We start from the raw sequence: 22743 nt of genomic DNA on the forward strand, positions 1-22743 counted from the left end.
GAAATGATTCGCCATTGTAAACTGTAGCGTAAGGGTCGGCATCGAAGGGAACGCCGGGATAGCAAATGAGAGGAGAGCGAAGCGTTGCGGGGGGAGGGGGAGGGTAGCGGCAATGGTTACAACCGTTGGAAATAGTCGGCATAAAGGGAATGAGGGAGGGAAGCGCAAACCCCATCTGAAAGCTACCACCATCGTCTCCTCTGGCGCGAGTACCAACGCTCGTCTGCGAGCGAACAAAGCGCGAAGCTGCGGCCTACAAACGTAGCGCGCTGGAAGTGCCGTGCGCGAGTCTAACAATGGTTATTGTTTCGGAGGCCGCGCTGTGTAACCGGGCTAATAAAATAGAAAAGAGCTCGCGAAAACGCGGCGCGCGAGGTATGAGGATACGAGCGTGGACCGAGCCGGGAGAATCAGTGCAACGGGGGAAGCATCAACGACGAGGCTAACTTCGCGAATCGAGCCCAGCCCAAGTTCACCCTCTCATCGTTCTTCCGATGCAATAGTCGCTTATATGCCGAGCCTACCGTTAAGTCCATTTTACCGTTCACGATTCCGCATATATTTATCGAGAGGCTTACGCGGTAAATGGTTGAGTGTTTTCCGCAATTTCAGGGGTCAAAATTGCAGGAAATTTTCAGCAATGGTACTACGCGCACCTTCTAATGCACCCACCAAATCGCAATAATGTCCAAAATTAAAGTCGCAGTAAAACTGTTTTACGTCAAATGCACGAGTTTAACATTCGCGGCGGGGTTAAATTCGCAATAGCACCTTTATCACGCCACATAATCGCGGTACACTGGAAATCGCCGGTGAATTCTCGTCTATTTAAAAAGCTCGTCTGTTTAGGAAGAGATAGGCGGTTCTCTCCGAAATAAGAAAGTTGTATATTTTCGTACGCGAAATTCGGGAGAAAATGGAAAAAGATGGATGGCCTGAGATACATCGTTAGCCGCTCAAGCATTAAATTATCGAGACGCGAACAATGCTTGATCGATTGTGATGGATCCTTCCCATTTAACTGACATTCGGCGCGAGCATATCATTATGGTTTTGATTAGGTTAAGATCTGCATAAGATAGGAAATTCATTGAGTCAACGATTTGCCGATTGATTCTTTCGCAGTAAAATACAAACGTCAGGATAAGCGAAATAAAACAGCAAAATTAACCTAAAGATAAAAGCATAGATAACAAAAATATCGGCATCAAGTATCCATTTGAGGCTCATAAAATAAATCGACGCGGCGGAGACACCCTTAGAAAAAATGATAATAAGGAAAAAGGGCGGCCCACGTAAGGAACGTAATAAGGGATCCATTCGGAGTTTATAAACTGAATATTATTGAGATACTAGCTGCCGTAGCGAGAAACGTTGTGACAGTGAGCGATGAGGTACCTCGCAGTTCTCCGATTTTCTATTAAACGTCGATTTATTTATGGAATATTCGATGCGACGTGTCTCGTGACGGTGAGGGACGCCGCGAGGCTGAACCGACATAGAAAATTCAAATCAACCCCCCGTCGTGCCGGGAAATTTTTCACGAAAAGCCCCTAATCCGTGAATCATTCGCGGATTTCTTTCGCACCGCGAGAGCATTGTTACTTATATCTATTAAACATGTGAACAGACATAATAAATAATAAAATAAAAGGTGCCTTTGCTTAGAAAATGTCCACATTTTCAATGCGATTTAATCGGACACGAGTCGTGATTTATTTCTAGAATCGCTTTCAAAATTTTTCGTTAAAGTAAAATTTAATTTTGCAAAGTCGCGAATTCAACGAAGCACAAGTAAATTTATGAAGCCCGTTGGAAAATAGACGAAAGATAAAGCGACCGTAATCAAATTAGGTACTTCGCGCGCGACCGGAAAGAAGTCGGGGACGCGAGAGTTTGGCAAACGTGGCATGCGAACGGAGACCCGGAGGACCCGTCAAATTTCAGGCAATATTGTCGATTGTTCCGACGTGTTTCGACGACAATAACCTGCTCGAGACGACAATAACGCGCTCCCGGGGGCAAAGGACCTCCGATCGAGCATGCAGCGCGACGTGTCCGGCCCTAATTCCACTGTTTGCGTATGCAAACGAAGAGACGAGGTCACCAGCGGGGCGCCAGGATATTCATGCGCGTTTCCATCCTCTTCGTTTTGTCGTGCAGCCGTGTACAATAAGCGTGTGCGCGCTCGCGGACGATCAGGCGGAGCAATCGGCGGCTCAACGGCGAACACAGTGAAATGCAATTTCAAATGAAATTAACGCACACGTGAGATACATTACAGGTAGGTTAATTCGGTTCGATTACGTACGGCGTCCTGAAGTTTCGCAGATGGAAATAACGGGCAAATTAACGAAAACGGAGGGGGAGAACGCGGGAGGAGTAATAATAAACGGGCGAGAGAACGAAGATACGGAGTTTTGAAAATCCAGCGAATGTATTACATCGTCGGTCTCGTTGTTAATCAATTAAACGATATCTCTTTCGGCGCGAAATAAATATCAGGAGTAACGTTTATTAATAAAACGGGCGGAGATGGACGAAACGCGCACCCACGACGCAAATGGAAATTAATCTGCCGCTCTCCGCAACAATCAAATCGTTCCGAATTTGATGCACGCATTAGCTCACTCTCTCCCGCTCTTTCTCCTTTCCACCCCCCCTCCCTCTCTCTTTCTCTTCCTCTCTCTCTCTCTCTCTCTCTCTCGCCCAAGCGAAGCGTGTATCTGACAGGTGGGCAACGCGGTGGGACGCAAGTGGAAATAATACGAATGACGTCAGAGCGCCTCGGGAGTTCGAGCGATGCTGGAACCCCGGTGTACGTGGGATCGCTCGACCTGGACATGATTAACGCAAAGAAAATATGCGAAACTTGCCGGGAGAACGACGCGGTTCTGGCGTACTCGAAGGTACGCTTTGTGAAGCGGCGAACGCCCTTCAGGCGAAAAGAGAGAGACGCCGATACGTGGAAAGTCCTTCCAATCGAACGGCCGCGAAATTGGTCAAAGTGACGCGCGGAGAATCGCCAGATCTCCGGGGTAATCGTTGCCGATGGTCCCGCGGGTCCGGTGGTTCAAACAACGGCGAGAAATCGCAACGGAGCCGTGATCACGACACGACGTGCCAATGACCGTAGTCCGAATATATTCGCGACGAGACAAAAGCCGCGAGTAGCCCTTATCCCGACGGCCTATTTGGTACACAAAAGGCACAATTGTGACGGAATAAATTTCTAATTTATCGTCTATGGCTTTTTGTATTTTAACAGTATAATAAATACCATTACACCGCTCGCTAAATCTGAAAGCGAGACCGATGTTAATAAAATATAAATATTAATCAGATAAAAAGATTAAGATGTGGGGGGTTTAACGGAGGTAAGAATCTGCGCCGGCGGTTAGCTGCGAGAACACGGCTCGCGCACCGACGGGCATTGTGTATTAAAATTAAGGGAATACATTAAGCGAGTTAATGTTATTCAGCTTTTTGTTCGCGGCGCTTCCCATAGAAGCGCCTCTTTGCCAGCAGCTCGAAAACGCCCTTTTCTCTCCCTTTCCCGACGTGAATCTGCGCCCAGTATACTTCCCGCGACGAGCCGACAAACTTCTTTTGCGTTGAACTCTTAAAAACCTCGCGCACAGCGTGTCGCAAAACTATCCCGAGACTTTTCTCAAGTACCGGAAAGATGAATTACGCGGAATATTTTCAATATCTGGGAGGTTTAAAATATCCTCCACGTGTGCTACTTCTCGAATGCGAAGTCGATTTCTTCGCGAAAAGGGACGATCAAAACGGCGTGCTATAAAAACTGCAGGTATTAATAATACAATGTTCAATTAATTTCAATTTTTTTTACTCCCGCAATAATGGAAGAGGCGTTACGAACGAGATAGCGTTCACATTTCTACGCGGCTATCTCTCGCCGGGAATAGTTTAATTAAAGTTAAAGCAACCGCCGGGAAATACGATACCGCGGAAAATACAATGACTCGGCCCCCGAAGAGAAAGAATCGAAAATAACGCAAAGAGTAGATATTCTGGCGCCTCTCGATCGCTAACTATCTGTCGTTGAAAGCGCACCTCGCCGATCCGTTTGAAAGGTTCTCACCTATACACTTAAAGTGAAACATCGAACGCATTCTTTCGCGACAACGAAGATAAGTTGCACAAGTCTTGACGTAATAAGATCCTTACCTTTCACAAGTTTTCCGCGGCGACCACGTTTTACCAAAAGAAATCCTTATTTTATTCTGCGCATAAAGTAACTCGAATCCCAAATTGCTTTATGTACGTATGCGCTTTGATCTCATTCAATTATTTATCCATCGATATACTTTCGATCGGAAAACAACCAAATAAAAAAAAAAAGAAAAAAAATAGTTGTACGTATTCAAACGAATTTAAAAAAAATACGAATACGAGATACTAATAATAATATTTCGTATAAAAGATATTGTTAGAATCCATTGTTACTTTAATAGCGACTGCATGTTACTTTTTTTTACGCATATATGTATACATATAATTTAAATCCACTTTATTCTCTTCTTCACGGGGTTGTAAGCCCCCCCGGATTTACCTTATCTTAATATTAATTAATTTTATCATCTTAACGTAATCGCATCCCTCGCTCGGGCCATTATGAATGCAACTATTAGCTTTCACGCGGAGTTGACGTAAGTAGCATAATGGAATGTTGATGGCTGTTGTTGCTTATTTGAGAAGCGTGGAAGATCGCAGAGTAAATTAGACGCGCCGGCGCAACCCCCGCCGGTTATCCAATACACTGCGCTCACCCTTCGCTCTGCGTTGGAAGTATTTCGGACGGAATTTTAATTAATATCTCGCGGCTTGGCGCTCGCACAAGAGCGCGGGCATGAGGCACCAAAAGCCGAGGCATGAAAGGCGATACCCGATGCTCCAAAGACCCGCCAGGGGTGCTTTTATATCGACACTAAAACGTCCCCGATTGCTCCGAGGGAGGAAACCGCAGAGAAACGAGAACCGGCGAGAACGCGTAACGGTCCGGTCCCTTTTGGATAAAAATGTTTGCAATCATCACTTAAATCGCCCGCAGCGGGTTTATGCTCGGTATATAAAAAAAATCAATTTGCGAGAGATCGGCGATATTTTTACGTGGAGCGGCGCAAGATTTGTTTCGAGTGATCTGTACATTCTTGCGGGCTCTACCACTTGCGTTTAAATAAACATGCACCCCAGGGCGCGGCTAAAAATTGTAATTGATAGCTGATTGGATGTTTGTATTATATGAAACTCGTTTTTACGCGCGAGGTCCCCGGAGGGTAAATCGACTCACCTTTATTCCGAGAGTAGGCGTCAGCATCCCGTAGTCCGTAATGGGCGGCAGCATAACAGGGGGTAGGTTTGTCATCATCATACTGTCTAAATTCTTCACAAGTATTTTCCGTCGGTGTATCGAACACAGATCAATTCTATTTCCTATTAGACCTACCTGAAACACGAAAAAAAAAATAACATGAAATATCAAAATATTATTTGCAGCTTTTAACGTGACAGAAAAAACAAAAAATTGTTACAGAACGCTATTGAAGGCATTATCAAACCCCGTCAAGCTTGTAAAACTCGAAAATGACTGGCATTTCGAAATTATTTTGAGAAATTAAAAAAATTGCAACTTAATTAAAGTTGGCATAATAAATTTTAATTTCCAGCGATAGCGGATTTATTTACAGAAACAGTTGCTATAAAATTTTACATACGCGGGCAATATTCACCGCGACCGCTTCGACTAACAGACTTGTCACTTTGTCGCTAAATCACTGAAACGCCAATCGATTGTGGTACTTCAAAGCTCTGATAGAAGCTTCCGACAAAGGGCCGGAATAGTTTCGTATCCCAAACTTTTCCATAAACTGGTAACGCACAGTTGACATTTCCGAACATAGTCCGAAACTCGCGGTCGAGCCAGAGTCCGAGAATTTGGTTAAAATTTTGTCGCAAGCCCTTGCCTTACCCGTCTCATAGTTGGGTAGTTGTACCTCAATTATACAAACCACCCAATTACAAAATTAATCCATTAAGCCCGGCGGTATCACGAGGTTAGGCTTGTGCCGGTTTGCCTGACTGAGCTTAGAATCGCAGATCAAATCGCGCGAAAGTCAACGAGCCGCATCAAAGATCGCATGATTACGATTGCATTAGGTAATAAAGCCGTGGTTGAGAGAGCACCAGAATTCGAGATTGATTACCCGAAGACGTTATCAAAAAGATAAGCGTGATATTTTACACCGTCTTTTACTCATACTTGTTCTAATATGTTTAAAAAAGAAAAAAAAACTGTTACATTTAATAATTTTCAATAATAAACTACGGGCGTACGGGCATAATTTTTCATGATGCTTTAAACGCTTTCCGTTCCTTTAAATATAATTTATATACATATATTCGAACATTAATTATATTAATTTCTTAAGTTAATTACGGAAACTATAAATGATTAAACTAATCAACAAGTACCGCAACGTATTCAACAGTTATAAATTCACGCTGCAATAAAGTTCATAATCGACATAATAATCGACATAATATTCGATATTATATTCAACATATTATTCAGTATATAAATTCTCTTATAACGCGCTCACCTGTGTAGAGGTAAGATACACAAACAAGGATCGAGCGCAATGCGTACGTGCTCAGGGTGGGAGAGCGTGCCGTCAACTCGCTTGATCTCGGCAGAGGTCGAGCGGATCACACGCAGAACACGCAGGTAGTCGAGCTTCCGTCGCACGTGGCCGTAGCGTAAGCATATTTAATGAACAAATCTGTCGGTTTTAACGCGAATTGGCTTTTCCATATCGCGTATTCTTATCGTGGGGCATTGACGAAGTGATCATTATGCGTAGAACGCGTGTAAATGCTCGTAACGTTTAACCCGTTTTACAGTATAGTCTTTCCTCTCTGTAATTACGATCTTGTCGCGGTGAGTGGGCGAGAATCTAGCTAATCAAATATTCTTTTTCTGTTTAGGTGAATCTGGAGAAGGCAGTGTATTCTCGTCGCCGGTATTAGTGCAAAAACGAACCGCAGCCGGTTCGTCGGCCGTTTCCTCGGGAGTGTCGTTTAGTCGTGTCGCGCGACAAATTGTTAGTGATAAGATTTTTGGATTGGCTTGGTTGTATAATAAATTCACCCGGTCGCGAATATCGCGAGTGTCCAGTGCGCGGAAGGATGACTCGACACACTTACTGAGAGGAGGAGGAGGTCCAGGAGGGACATCATGCCTCGGCGGAGCAACCCCACGGTGAGAATCATTTTTATATTCTTATAAAATAAGAAAATCCGTCAAAATTATTATTTTTCTTTTAACATTGCTTATGATTTTTATTTCTCTACAATAAATAATAATTTATATTTCTTTGTTACAGGATCGTCGCAGCTGTTATTCAACTCCGCTGCTGCGCATCGATCGGTGAGTGACACAATTTTTTTTTTCTAATATAAATGTATTTTGGGAAAAATTATACATTTCCTGCGAAAAATAGTAATTAACTTGTACAAGATAATTAAAATAATTAAAATTATTAAAATTAATAAAGTAATTAAATAATGAAAATTAGGCTGAAATTTACGCTCGCGGCACAATGTGAAACAACGAATTATAAAATCGTGGAAAAATGGTAGCAATTCGCTCTCTAAATCTCACTTTTCAATGAAAAGCGCGAATATTCTTTTTTTTTTTTTTTTTTGCGAGAACTTGTAGACTCTCTAGCTGCCGGGTGAAGGATATGAGAGTAGGTTCGCAAGTCAGTAAGTGATATCGTGTATATCGCGATACCTTCCACATCCCGTCTGTAATATACGTTTTGCCACGTTCGCGCGTCGCACGGCGGCAACCCCTTCGCGCCGTGAATTTGTGACGGAATCATTTCGGCGGGATCTTCGATCCCAGTGCGAGGTAGTCACGTATCGCATCGGCTCTGAGCCGGTCTAAGTGCTCTTCAATTACGCGGCGACGCAAGCAATTATGAGCGTAATCCTTTAAGATTTACATGGCAGACACGCGCCCGCGATGCAGGCAGACCCGGGGTTTTAGAATCGGTTGGAGAAACGAGGCCGGGGAGAGAAAGAGAGAAAGCGAGAGAAGGAGAGGAAAATGGGAGGGGGGCGGTTGAGCACTTCCGGCGACGTACGGGAAACGCCGTGGAAACATGGCGTTCGCGGAAATAGAGATTTCGCGGGGGGGTCTTACCTCGGATTTGCCGGTTAAGCCGCCTCGAATCGTGCTGTTGCAGCACTCCCCCGTCTATCTATCTCTTTCCCTCGCGCCCATCCTATCTATCGCCATTCCGTTCTACTCTCTCTCCTCGGTATTTCTCTCTCCACCCCCTGGTCTCTTACTTTCAGATCGCCGAGAGCCACGTGACACCAATCTAAGTTTCGAAGTGTCCTCTCTTTCTTTCGCCCGCGTCCCTTTCTACTTCGCCCTGCCTTCGCACTCCACCGCTTTCGCACTGTTTCATTTTCTCACTCTGTGACGTCAAGCGAGATTATTCGCTCGCGAAAGTTGGCCGAGTTGCTAAACACCGGCGTCGAGTAACCGTAAACAATGGGGAGGGAATATTGTCGGTGTAGCCATTGAAATGACCAGCGACTGAGTGTGTAAATTTCATATTAATTACGCGAATAAAGCGTATGATACGTTATAATTAGATGGCATTTCATTTCGCGGCGCGTATCGGCGCTTTTAAACCCGGCCGGCTTCGCTAATTCTGAAATAATCACGGAGCGCGCGAAATAATTCGTAACCGATCGATAGAGACCGCGACGCGAAATAAAACAACGTAAGCGCGGAAGGGAGCGCGAACGTGTCCCGATTTCGATCTATTCAGATATTCTTCGTGAGGTATCTGCGTATCGTGTGCAAAAGCGACTCGTGAAAAATTCAGACTTTACCGTCGTGAACGAATGAAGACTCGGGGACTCGGTGGACGGGCTAAAAAGCCAGGACGACAGTAATATCGGGGCCGCGTTTCAATAAACAAGAAAGAAACAACGGCAAACGGCGACGGCGAGGAGCGATCGGGCGCGTAATAAATTACCGCAACGATCGGGGAATATGAGGCGTGCTTTAATGCACCCGCGAGATCCAGCGCGGTTGCACGTTCCACCCGCCGGTGTATCCATTGTACAGCAGCCAGGTATAGGGAAATCGAAATGCGTCTGGCGGCCGTACCTCGCCCCGTTTTCCCGCCCCGCGCCTCGTACTTTTTTCCTCAACGGCACCGGATATTTTATTCAACGGCACTCCGCTCGCGCGCCGTTTGATATTGCAGTCTCATTGCATAAAATCCAAGGCCTGCATAAAACAGCCCTTCGCGCCTCTTTCCACGACCGAGCCCTTTTCCCTCCCATCCCCCCCCCCTGGACATCCCGGAAACACGACCGGGAGACCGCCGTTACGGCCGTAGAATGGGATGCTCGCGCCACGATCGAATCCCGAAAGGGATTTCCAAATGCAATTCCCAACCAAGTGCGTCAGTTCATTAATGTGCCCCGTGTAACATTTCTCCGTTAAAACAGCCCGCCGTAAAGAATCGCTGGTCTATGTTGTTCCCGTTCGCTGCATTTGTTACCGCGTTAAAACGCAATCGTATTATTGTTATTCTCCGTGTAAACTGTCGAGCACTCGCGGCGCGCGGCATCATCGCGCCCAGTTAAGAGTTAACGTGTATCAGAATACCACTCGTTAAATTTTTTTTTTTTTTCCGCGGCGTGAATACCAGCAGAAGTATGTGAAACGCGCGTGCCGATAAAACAAATTTTGAAAAATAATTCACACATTGAAAAGCGGTCTATACATGTGCGAACGATGCGACGCTTCTGCTTGCGACAAATCTCCTCCTTCGTAGAGATTATTTTATAGATCTCAAATAGATACTTATAATAAAAAAGTTATCTGGTCGTTGCTGCTATAATAGATAAATATATCGAATTAAAGAATTAAGTAAAGTAACTTTTAAACATAACTGAATACAAAAAAAAATAAAATATAAATAATCTGACGTTTTAACGTCAGGTCGATTAAATATTCTTGAACTTCATAAATTAATTAGGCGTAATTACATAACAATGTAGACAGATTTCTACGCCATATCCACGAGTAAGAAATCGTTTTACGCGACGGAGAAACGGAAACGGCGGTTCGTCAACAAAACCTTCCAATATTTCTTCATTTCGCATTATCTTGAGCGCGGCAGCTCATCGCGTGAGAGTGCAGTAATAAAACAAGTTATAGTTATAAAGAAGATATGTGATGCGCTCCTCTATAGGAAAATGTACATGAATTTTTCATGCGTGCTCACTTAACAAGAAGGATTGATAAAGAGGGTAATCGCCGACGGCGTTATCAACACCTGGCACTTAATTGCAATATTAATGTCGCAATTATCCGAGCTGCGCACATATCCGCTGATTCTCTTTCTTTTATCATAATAAAAAAGGGGGGGAAAGGAGAGAATTGTAAAAAATTGAATTCACACAAGTCTCAAATCCGCACGAGGCAAGGCGATCAGCGTTTTCAAAAAGTCATCCAAGCGCAAAATATCATGTAGAGTCGCAAATTGCAATCGCCAATTAGGATTACGTCGGATGGCCGCTCGGTCAACGATATTCGCGGTATTACGACTCGCGAGCACATACATCGAATTCGAAGCCTTGATATCGACCGCGACACTCATCATCCGGGATCACGGCCCGTAATCCGAATCGATCCCGCGTCAATAGCTAGGCATACAGGGACGGGCTTTTTTTATGGATTTGGTCCATAGGTTAAATCCGAAGGATTAAGCTCGGTAGATTCAGTCCAGCGGTTCTGATCTCTCGTTGTCCGCTAACGTGACTTCGTTCGCGCGACTCTACTCGTGAAAAAAAAAAATAATAATAATAACAATTCAGACGCCGTTAATTAGCGAGTTGAAAAACCGCCCGAAAAGAAGTTTCTTCAGAATATATTTTTATTTCCTATCTACTACTCGCTATTCGCGCGGCATCCGTTTGAAGTTGCCCAGATTGGACGAACCGCGACATATAGACGGACGCGAATCCGCTACGTACTCTTGTTCCACGAGAATTAACTCGCCGCCACGCAAATCAGTCATAACGTCCTCGTTCCCTCCCGGAAGGCAGACCTTTTATATGTTTACGCATTTACGCGACACAAGTGCGTATGATAATGCGGCCGTTCGGCTCTGATTCGCGAACGCGACGCGCACAGACGGTGGACGGCATTTCGAATAGCGGGCTCAAAGCAACAATTGCGCGCGTTATTCCGCATTAATACGGATAAAGCGGTTGTAGCCTGTCCGCGATACCGGGTCCGGGCGATCTCCCCTGTTCGCCCCCTATCTCTTTCTCCTCCTATTTCTCTTTAGTTCTCGTATACGCCACCCTTTGCGTCTCTCCTTCCCCTTTCCGCCTCGCGTCGTGCATTTCCCTCCGGCCACGCTCGATTTCCGCATTCTCTCTTTGCCCTCGTTCAATCTGCCGCATACCTCTCTTCGCTCGTGCTTCTGGCATCCCGGCACTTTTTCTGTCGCTACAGTTTGCATTTGATTTATTCCGCGTTCACTTACAGTTAATTCGCCGCTGATTAACTCCGCTTCTGTCAAGAAAACATGCGGATATGGAGTAACGCCAGCTCACAAAATGTCAACGGACATGCGAATCTATATATTTATATTCTCCGCACCGATAGCGAAATACGTTCCTAGAAATACCCGTATAGTTTTCCTCCTCGGAAGAAAAAAGGATAAAAAAAAAAAAAAAAAAAAAAAAAACGAGAGATCGCCTTAATGTTCTCGCGAGTGACAGGCACGCGGTCGTTTAATGGGGGCAAACGAGGGAATGGAAGTGTCAAAGTCGACGGTTCTCACGGTCGGAGTTAACGCGTTATTTTGGGAGGTACAACACGGCGCTTCGCGCCAATGACAAATTGAACGTGTCGCAGCTTTCAGGGAGAATTTCGGAAAAATATTTTTCCCTTTTTCCTTTTTTTTTTTTTTTTTCCTTCGTCCGTTACATGACGCAGTGATGTATTATCGGCACGAGCCACGACGTTTTCCAACGCAAAAATAAATCCCTTCCGCGTGCTTTCTATCGCAACGTTCGAAGCACTTGCTTGTTTCCAACCATTTCTGCGATTTACTGTACAGCCGAAAAAAGACTTCAGACAAAAGCAGACGGTATGAGAAATGTGAACTATCGCGGAAACGATATATACATAAAGAAATAAATCACTATCCTTTCACAAATTTCAAATTTATATTATCGACCAACGCCGAATAATTAAATAATCGTTTCACATTGATGTAGATATTACGTATGCATATATATCGCAATTAAAGTATTCTGACGGAGAAATAATTCGAAATCGATACTCGTTTAAGAAAACGCTATCATATGCGGCTCGCGAAGAAGGCCGGCCATACGCGGACGTGTACTACTGCGGATTTAACTTCGCCCCCGTCGCGCTTCTTCAAAAATAAAAACGAAAATAAAAATATTAAGTACACAAGATACCGAAATAAAAATGTAGTTTATGAAGTATTTCGCGAGACGTCTAAGTTAATACGTCTTTGTGAATATACAGTATATACTTTTGTTGCCTCGTTTTCTCGCTTTATAGAAGTATTTTCCGTAAAAGTACGACGCTCGTCAAATACGCGCAAAATAGAAACAACATCGGTACAACGGAAGGAACGATTCTTGGTCAGCGTTGTCAGAGAAAACGTGCGTTTTTAATTATATCGCTTCCCCGCGATCGAGGAAGATATGTCGCAACGAATAAGAAAACGACCATGAGAACCGGTGCCGAGGCAATTTACATTTTTAGCCAATATTCGCGCCATTCCAGCGACGTCAGCTCGATCGAACGTAATACACCCTCGTTCGTCGCCCTTCTCTTTCTATCTCTCTCTTTTCTCTCTCATTTTCTTGCTCGCTCTCCTCACACGAATACCGAATTCACGTCGCCTCGTTGAAATCAGCATACCTGTTGCCGAATTCGAACGGCGCGGTTACCGATAGAACGTCGCGAATTAAGAAAATTACATTAAAAAATCTCTATTACTATTCGGCTAAATTAAATTACAAATGGATTTAATTACGGATATATTATATATGCATAAACTCGCATATATAATATAGTTACGTCATCCCTCGCTCTTTCTCGTTTTTCATTACTATTATAATACTTGGATCAACTTGACAAATACGAACTAACTACCTATAATCCGCCGAGCGTTTCCTCCGCCTGAACAAGCAGGAGGAAGGCAGAAAGGAGGGCACGTACCCACACGGAATCCTAGGGAAACCTCTTGCTTCCTTCCAGCTATTCCCAGAGGAGCAGTGGGTACCTAAGTTAGGCACGGATCGTTAATTCTGCTATGAATATGCCGAGTTACGGCACAGTTGCAGTCTTACTTAACTGATATATCCTCTAGCTATCGTCTTCTAGCTCTGTTTTGACTACGAGTTTATCTCGAGTAACTATCTAAAAACATCACGGTTTATCTATTATTATAAATATACATATATTTCGCGGTAACGCGCATATTGAACTCGCCCATTAATCATCGAAATTTGCCGACGCGAAAGAGTGTCGCTGACGTGTTCTTTCGACGTGAAAGCGACCGGGGAGGGGAAGGGGAGGCGTCGCAGCGATCAGCCGTCATTATAGGCCGATGAAAGATCAATTTACATCATTTATCAAAATGACTTAATACCAGGAAATTTCCAATTGTGCGTCAGACAATCGCCTCATGGTCCTCCATTACCGCGGGCCGGCCCATTATTACGATTGTTGCCGGACGATAACGCCGACAAAGCGCCCTAGGGTCGCGATTCGGTTTCTCTGCGTGGCGCGCATAGAAACATTAGCGCCGAACATTAGCGAGCGCTAATGTACTCGCAATCAAAGTAATCGACGTCAATAGACAGCCGTCGGTGTTTCGCGATTATCGGGTACGATCTCGCGAAACTGGCGGATCCCGGGCAACAGGTTCCGCGCACAGGCTTTCGCAGCAACGGCCATCGCGTTGAATTGAATTTCAACCAGATTGTAAATACGATTGCAGGCGGCACGCGCGCCGCGTTGCGACATTAAAGCACGTAGGCGTCATCGCGAATTAATCGCCATTGTTCGCGGCGAGCAAGAAGTCGGCGGGATCGACGTTGTTTTTTTTACATGCACGTTAAATTCCTTTGCGATGTATATCTGTACAGCATACATATCGCATTAGAATATAATTATATGTATAGTTGTTAGACAGCTTGATATAAAGCTGTAAAATAAAAATTTTCTCACACGGCGCTACGCGTTATTTTTAATTTAATTTTAATTTATCTCCGACAACGAAAATTAGCCTCTTCCGTAGAATCATAAAAAGATATTACGACGGTAAAGTTGATTGAATTCTATTTAAATAAACGTGCCCTAATCTCACGCGCCCGGGCCAACTTTAATTTCGGTGTTGGTAAAAGAAGGAAATTAATTGGGGAAATCTTTCTCTCCCTCCCCCGTCGCTATGAAAGATCAGAGGGATCGTTAATACAAACGGTATCTCCGAGAAATCGCTTTTGAAACGGCCTTCGAAGCATCCCGGTGGAATGCATTACGCAATCCTTAGACGGCGCCGTAGGAAATGTGTCCCAGACGAGAAGGCGTCATCCTGCGAAAGCGTGCACGGGTTTATAACGTAATAAATTGCGGTTCGTTAAACAGTTAATGGAGTTCGTCTAGCGGCACCCCCGCCGTCGATGGAATTACGAAGAGGCGACGGCGGCAGCAGTTTCCCCTTACACGGCACGCTTTGCGAATTATTATCGACAGGTTAATCCTTTGGTTACGAACAGCTGCGAAGAATGTGCCCCACGGCTATTGAGCTAGGAGCATGCAACAGCGAAAACTAATGCTTACACTTTAGCTACACGAGAGCGAAAAATGGCAGTAAAGTTAATAATATCAGGGATTTTAGAAAGCCCATTGCTAAAGTATTTCGACACGAAAGTGCCAAAGGAGAAAGGGAGGGGAGAAAAAAAAGGGGACTTATATTTTCAAAAATTAAAAGAGAAGAAATATTAAAATCTTTATTCTTTCATTCTTATAATCGTAAAAAAAAAGTATTGAGATAAAGTGGCCTCATCTTATATGCGAAATGAAAACTCTACAATTTCGTAATAAACTGTAAAAGCCACGTGCTAACTTGCCTCCGGAAAAAAAAATAAAATAAGGCGAGGAACGAGAAAATCCCGTCCATTAAGTTTAACGTAAAACACGAGAACAGGATTGGTTTTTAATAATTTGCGACACGTGATAAGCGATTTAATATCGGCTCGCAAGGACAATGCCGTTAGAATATCTTTATGATGCGCAGGCTTAATTACCTTTGGCATCTCGCGCCCCTATCTCCGAGCGCAACAAGCCCTCTTCCCTCTGCAAAAATATACTATCTTTCTGGCGCAGATAGCTGGTACAGAGAGAGCTAGTGCAGAGTTACTCGGCCCCCTTTTGGCCCCCGGCTTTCGTACACATGTATTCGCGCGCGCACACGTACATTTAGCTATATGTGTCTTAGTCCTGCCGACGTCGCCGCAGCCTCAAAACATAATTAAAATTTTCTAATTAAGAATTTCGATAAGGAAGCGAGCGCTCGCTTCTATATCCCGCAAAAGAGACGGCTTTGCCTTGTCAGGACCTCGTCCTTTCTTCCTGCGACCCCTCACCGCTGAATCCTTCGCGGCCCCCCGTTCGCTCTTGCCTTCGCCTCGTTTAATATCGAGGCCGCCCTCTACGTTTACCGAATTAACGAACCTCGGAACACCGTGCCCAAAGGCACGGCTGCTGCATCCCCTTTTATTCTTTTAAAGACCATATCCCGGCTCGTGACTTAACCGAAAGTTGATATCTCGAGGTTTGATTTAATTTAAACCGCATTTTATAGATTCGCTACAGCACCATGATTTTATACGTCCGAGTTATCGTTTGCATCGTGTACGTTTGTCTTAATAAATAATAAATTAAAATATACATGTAAATAGGGATGCAATTTAGGTCGCGATAATCACGTATCGGAAGTTACGGGGATATTCTCGCGCCGAAATCTCATATTATCGTTGAATATCGAGATGTCGGGTACGAGGAGGGAGTCTAATCGAAGAAGAGGCACTCCGGATCACGAGAGATCAATCGTGCGAATTACGAAGAGACGCGAAATACCGGTGTTACAATTCCAACTGTATCCCATCCGCCGCAACTCTTGGGACGAAGACTTAATCAGAATAACCGAGATTCCAGACTCCGGGACTCCGAGCCTCTGAAGCATCCAATTCCGGGTTAACCTCGTTCGTCCTTGTAACTAAGTGCCGCGATCCTGTCGTGGATTCTCGTTTCGGTGCTTAATCGACTTGGCAGCTGCTCATACGCGTCGCTGATCGAAAACCAAAATTCTCTATCGATCGATCGGCACGGATGTCGACAAATTGAAACGTGTAGAATTCAATAATTAGATCCTTAAGGCGAGGGAAATTTTAGATACGCGAATCTGAGGGTGTGCGCGAAAGAAAAGGTTAAGATGTACGTTTCTAAGGCCGTCCGTTGAAACTATGCCGCGAAAAAAAAAAAACAAATTCGTATTAAACGAATTATTGTAAAAATAGTCGAGAATTTCGTCGGCACACACGAGTCATTAATTGTCTGACAATTACGCGAATAAGCAAACTCTTTAGAAAATAAAAGCTTGTACAACGCAATAAAATAAATCTGCAATTGGTGGTTTTTATCGAAAACATTTTCACCAATATCAAGCTGGATAACTGTTCGAATATATATTTGAGTGAAAGAGGCCAATTAATGCGACTCGTACAAATTAGTGTTCACGATGTTATTCCTCAATAATCACTACATCCCTCTCTCTCTTTCTCTCTCTGCAAATATTTATAAATATATTGCGTATGAAAAGTAATTCGACCTAAAATAAAATTTTTAATAATTAAATAAATATAAATCTCGTAACAATTGTAAAAAAAAATTTATAAAATACTCAAGAGACCAAAAACTCGCGTAATAAAATACTTAAAATTGGCCAAGGAATTTATAATCTAGAGAAAATACGCGACGCCTGATACATTCTGCATATTTGTGATGTAATATCCTTAATAAAGCTTTCGATGAAAAATGTCTTTTCGAAATTCCTCCAAGGACCCCCATTAGCACGCGAGAATTTCACCAACACACTTACGGGCTAAGAATGTCGAGCGCCGAAAGGATTTTACCCTTGTAGCAACGTACGGCGCGAATACTAGGGCAACTTGCTCGAACGGGTCGTGCCGTTTCTATTTTTTAAACAGATTGCGCAAGGTTGCATGATCGTTTAATCGATCTAGGAGTGTTGCCCAGCCAGGGAAGAAACGCGATGGCCAGATGTAAACGGAACTAAAGAAACGTTAATTCCTAATAAACACAAAATGAGATAGCATTAGCAGCATTTTGGGCAAACGAAAACGAGCAATTTACCGCGCGAATGACTGGTATCGGTGGAACCCTGTTTTTCACCTAGCCCCGAGTTCACCCCCGCCGCGCGCTACTCCGACGGAAAATTGGAGCCCGACACTAATTGAAAGTCGATTGAATGCGATGAATGCATCGGTTGGTTTGGTCGATTCCCCGCCTCCCTTCGTCCGGAAATCGCGGCATTCTCATTTCTTCCTCTCTCCCGCCGGTGGGCTCTGTCTTTGTTGCCGCGGGAAAATACACGGAAAAGCTTTCGATTCGCCCCGGAGATCTCTTTGTACCGAGCGAAACGTGGCGGGGGTATTTAACCCTTAACCGCGGGGGTCTGGTTTGCACTTTGACCGGAACGCAATCCGCGGATTACAAATGCCTGACGCGAATTTATTTTGTATTGGCGTTTAAAACGAATAATTTACGTTAAGAAATATCTGTGCGATATATCTGCATTAAAAAAATTAACGGTCTTACATTTTCGACCTATAAATTTGTAAATACATTTATAATATTGGCAATTATTCCCAAAAATTAATAATTTAATTAGCAAAGTGTATTAAAAAAAGAATTTAAAAAATCAGATTGAAAGGTTGATGAGAGCGACTGACTAATCGTCATCTCGAATACTGAGATTCGACAGAAACCTATTAAGAATAACGACCAATACTTGGAGGCAGCAGTTGTGCTTCCGTGTCGTATTTTGACACATCTGCGAATTCTGTAGGCGACACTGATACAGTACCAAGACCCGTGCAAGTTTCCCGAGCACTTGGAGACGCCACGAGGCCCTCCTTGCGCCCACCTCGATGTCTAATTAGTTATTACTAATCGCCGTGAGTAGTTCGGCAGTAGTTCGATTTGCGGGCGCATTCGCATCGCGGCGACGACATTGACAGCGGGGGGTGAGAGACGGTGAATTTCAGAAACTCATGTCGGAAGGGTAAAGGTTGTGCTCTCGCTCAAGTAGCCGAGTTATATGCGGAAACTCGTATCTTCCGTTTAGCGATGACGTGCGCGTGTTTTGCATCTCGAGTGACGTAACGAGATTCAAAGTGCAAATTTAATCTACTGTTTTCGATTAGTCTTTATCTTTTCTCCCTCTCCCTTCCCTTATTCGTATGTTAATAAGGGCTCGTGTGACGGCGATCCTGAAAGAGCGATATCAGAATTACCTAATTAGCAGTTTAAACGTTGCTTTTATCAATCGCAGTTAATGAAAGTGATTCTGACAACGGAAAAGAAAAAAAAAAAGGGGGACGCGTAAAACTTGAGACGATGAGAACAAAAACCTCAATCAAGGAGGTATATCGTTTTCTTTCTTCCGTCTGTCGCGAAGTCGCGAACTTCACGCTGGAACAAGTCGCCCTCGGAATCGGAGACAAAGAATAATTGCGGTTTCACTTTGAAAAGTATGCTAATGACGCGTCGTTGCAACAATAAAAAAAGAAAAAGAAAAACTTTTCGTAGTTAGGTGTTAGTTATTATTGTCAGTTGCATCTGCCCATTTTAGACGAAATATCTCGTACCCAGTCGTGAATTACTTCAACTTGAAAACTTCATAAATAATTTCGTAAAATTATGTGCGTAATCTGCGTTTATAAGTAACTAAATATATTTTTTTAACAAATGTATTACAGCGAGTACACAAAGCGCGCCTGCTCGTAATATATTTATAAATATTGTACATTTAATTAAAGTAATTTGTTTTCAAGAGATACGGGAGTGAATTATAAAAAAGCTGCTCCGCGCTTCGCCACTTCAATTTAATAAAACCCACTTCCGTTATTTTGAAAGCAGATGGAAATCAAACACGGGCCTTAATTTAATTTACAAAAAAAAAAAAAAGAAAAAAGAAAAAAGAAACACGCAAATGGAGCACGAGCGTAAATATAGGCGCGTTTTTCAAACAACGCGTATTCGCCGCGATAACGACCGTTCAATTTTCATCGTCGATCGCCGGGGCCGTATTCAAATCCGTATTCGAATTATACAATAAACGCATCGGCGCTGTTATCGTTACCGCCGATCTTCGTCGATTGCGCACCAAATCAAATATTCTCTCTAGTCGATGCGCCGATAAACTCGACACATGTTTGCGATCGAATTCATTTCAGAGATTAATTTCGGCGCGGGCAAAAACGGAGCGCGAATCATATCACGCGCGATGACATCCCAATTAAGACCGCGCGGTCAATAAAAGATTAATCGAAACCGGATACATCCGCGGCTATAATAATGGCAATCGGGCCGTACGGACGGCCATTCGGAAAGCTATTATAAATGCAACGTACAATTCATACTCTATATCGTTTGGCAAGCTTGCCTACGTCGGTTAATATTTTTTTCATATAATCGCGAACGATCGGGGTTCTTCATAATTCAGGATTTAATACGCGCCGTAAATTGCCGTTTACGAGAGTCAAGGGCGCGACCTAAGATCACGACGGGTAACGCGAGTCACGACCCGATGCGAGAGCGTGCAAGTCGCGAGGAGATGACTGCTGTCGAGCATCAGCAATTCCATTTGACAACCGCCTGACTGTCCGGCGAACTCCTGCGACGGCTCGCGTCGCCGTAACGCAATCCGGTCGCGTCGTCTGCATTATTTATCGCGACCGAATGACGGACGAGCATCTCGCCGTCGAAGACCAAGAGACATCGAAGATTGAACGATGTCGGGAAAGCGGCGGGAGATACGAGAGTGCCGGGGGAGGGAAAGGCCGAGAACGAGCCTCTAAGGGAAGCAAGGGGGAAATGTGGGAAACGTTGCCTGCGTTGTCGGGACCTCAGGTATTGTCTTCGTGCTCAATATTTAATTAATTCTGCTGCCGCTAAGGAGTTTACCCTGGAGGTTGAATCATAGGGTTAGGCTGGGCCCGAGTTTAGCATCTGCCACGAAGCAACCGCCTTCGTACACGCGACGCAGGTGGGGAAAGGTCGGAGGCTCCGTCGAACCGACTCCTGACAAGCCCCGGGTGCTTGATTGCCTTAGCTCGCGGAGACGTCGCGTGACGATCGTTCGCGATCGTTTCGTGTAATTGGCCGGCTACGTGACGACAGTAGTTACCCGTAAATACGGCTAAATCGTGACCGAACGCAGCCTCATCCCGACGCGCTCCGAGAGACGGACGTAGCGGGCGATGTGTAAAAAATATTGTACTAACGTCAAACTGAAAAGTAACCTTATAAAAAAAACACACTAAACAAAACTTCATCACATAAAACTGTCCATTAAACTTTTACAAGACGGCGAAACTGCGATAGCCGAGTAAAACGCTCTAAACGTATGCTCCAATTGCGTAACGAACTCGGCGTTCCTTTATTCTTATTATCCAAGCGAGCGGAATACGCGGAAAATTAGACGCCGCGTTTCAGAGCGAAAGTATATCGCGGCCATTCGGCTCTTTTTAATTTCGCCCTCGTCTATTATTCTATCACCGCTCGGGGGATCGAGGCGAAAGCCAAATGGAGGCAAGCTTACGCTACTCCGGATGGGAATCCCCGCGTGGGGATGTGCCGATAATTCTATGAATCCGGAAACAGCGAGTGGTTTCTGCCCGGAGTTTCTGGAGAGCCCATTACTCGGATTACTTTTCCGGCGTTATCTATCCGACGGTCTCGCGGCACTTAGAACATCCGACTTTTGCGTTCCGCGCCGTCTGAATGCTGGCTGATTGATATGGCGCATCGGCTGCGTACCGATAACGCGTTTTCAACGCGCGTCCGTGATTTTCGCGATGCGCTCGATTGAGCTCCTGCCTTTAAGAAACCCCGTGCATTTATCAAAGGAATGAATAGTCCGCGAAATTCAAGCGTCAATGCTCATTAAAACTTTCGCAGTATTATATACCTAAAAAAAATAATTACGTCCCATTTACGACTTACGTATACATATACGTAAGTCGCAAATAAGACGTGATTATTGTACGTGTATCCACGTTAATATTATATCAACTTCACATTAATCTGGTATAAAAAAAAAATTAACTAGATGAAGTAAACTAGTCGAGATGAAAACAAATGATAGAACCAACGCGATCTCTGCTTCAATCGCGGAAAGTAAAATGGCGTTTAATGGGAAAAGTGCTGAAATCTCCGACGTCGCGGCAGGCGCAGAAAGTCAAAGTCGAAACTTTCACGTCGGATAAAAATCCAACTCGAGGCATTGACATTTTACTCTCGTCTTCACGTATGAAATATCCCGTGGGACCGGGGCGAAAGAAACATTGACAAGCGCGTCGAAGAGCCAAGTTCGCGGAAAGATGCTGCGGTATCGACACCAACCGCGCGCCACCGACCGTCCTATTAAAGTATTACCGCTTTGCGAAGTTGCGAAATACTTTCGGATCGCTATGCTGTAATATAATTTATCAAAGAGTTAACTCTCCTACCTCCCCGTTAGTCCCCTCCCCCCCCTCCTTCCTGCTAAAGCTTAGAAAAGTTGAATCTGTCGGAGCGGACTTTAATACCCCCTCGCGAGAGCGTAACATAAACTTCTGGATTTGTACCCGTACAATCGAACACAAAAAGATTTTCTGACATAAAATTCCCATATTTCTTTACATTCACATTTCCAATATCATCAATACAGCGGAAGAATATTACGAGGAGCTTGCACCTCACTTCGAAGCGCCGTAAATACGTTTCCTGAAAATTCAATCGACGGTCGTCCGCGACTTTGAAATTTTCAGAGCGCAGTCTCGAGGCTTTCCGTTCTCTATGTAGCCGTTATTCGAATATTATCTTCAGTTGAATAGCTGAAAACATTTATATTTCGCGAGTCGCCGCCATGCGGTAGCAGAAGCCTCGAACGGCTGAAAGGCTGCCTAATATGTAAAAATTATTAGGAACAATCGTGGCGATATTATATTCTTGAGGAAGATACACGGCAGGTGTTACGGAATACGATTTTCGGCCGCTTTCCCGTATACAATTTCATAAGGAGGGTCGAATGAGACGTTCCCGGGGAACCGATGCGATGGAATGTTTCGTACATTAGTCACGAAGGTATTTCGGGAGGTCGTGAGCGGATACGTACTGGCGAAGGAGCTTTTTCGCACACGTGGCGCCCATCGGAAAAGCCATCAGTGCGCAATAAAGAGCGCCCGTGTCGCCGCTTGTAGACGCATAGTTTCGACGTTACATCCTTCCCGGTTCTCCACCGCTTTCGGAGAAGCCACCGGCGAAGCGTGCACGTG

The 22743-nt window shown here is 44.4% G+C and overlaps 1 protein-coding gene across 18 annotated transcripts in view; it reads right to left on the reverse strand.

The window, feature by feature from the left end:
- The window catches only part of Heph (polypyrimidine tract-binding protein 1 heph), a 349521-nt gene that overhangs the window by 207843 nt on the left and 118935 nt on the right, over nucleotides 1-22743 (reverse strand). For 13 of the 18 annotated variants that reach the window (XM_070655595.1, XM_070655603.1, XM_070655596.1 and 10 more), the window contains one exon: nucleotides 5318-5473. The exons of 4 other annotated variants lie outside the window; for them this stretch is intronic. In XM_070655595.1, the coding sequence (XP_070511696.1) occupies nucleotides 5318-5473 (156 nt within the window). Of the gene's footprint in view, nucleotides 1-5317; nucleotides 5474-22743 lie in introns of those variants that run through there. One more of the 18 variants, XM_070655612.1, reaches the window with a different exon arrangement.

The sequence above is a fragment of the Cardiocondyla obscurior genome, linkage group LG04, assembly GCF_019399895.1.
Source record: "Cardiocondyla obscurior isolate alpha-2009 linkage group LG04, Cobs3.1, whole genome shotgun sequence".
NCBI lineage: Eukaryota > Metazoa > Arthropoda > Insecta > Hymenoptera > Formicidae > Cardiocondyla > Cardiocondyla obscurior.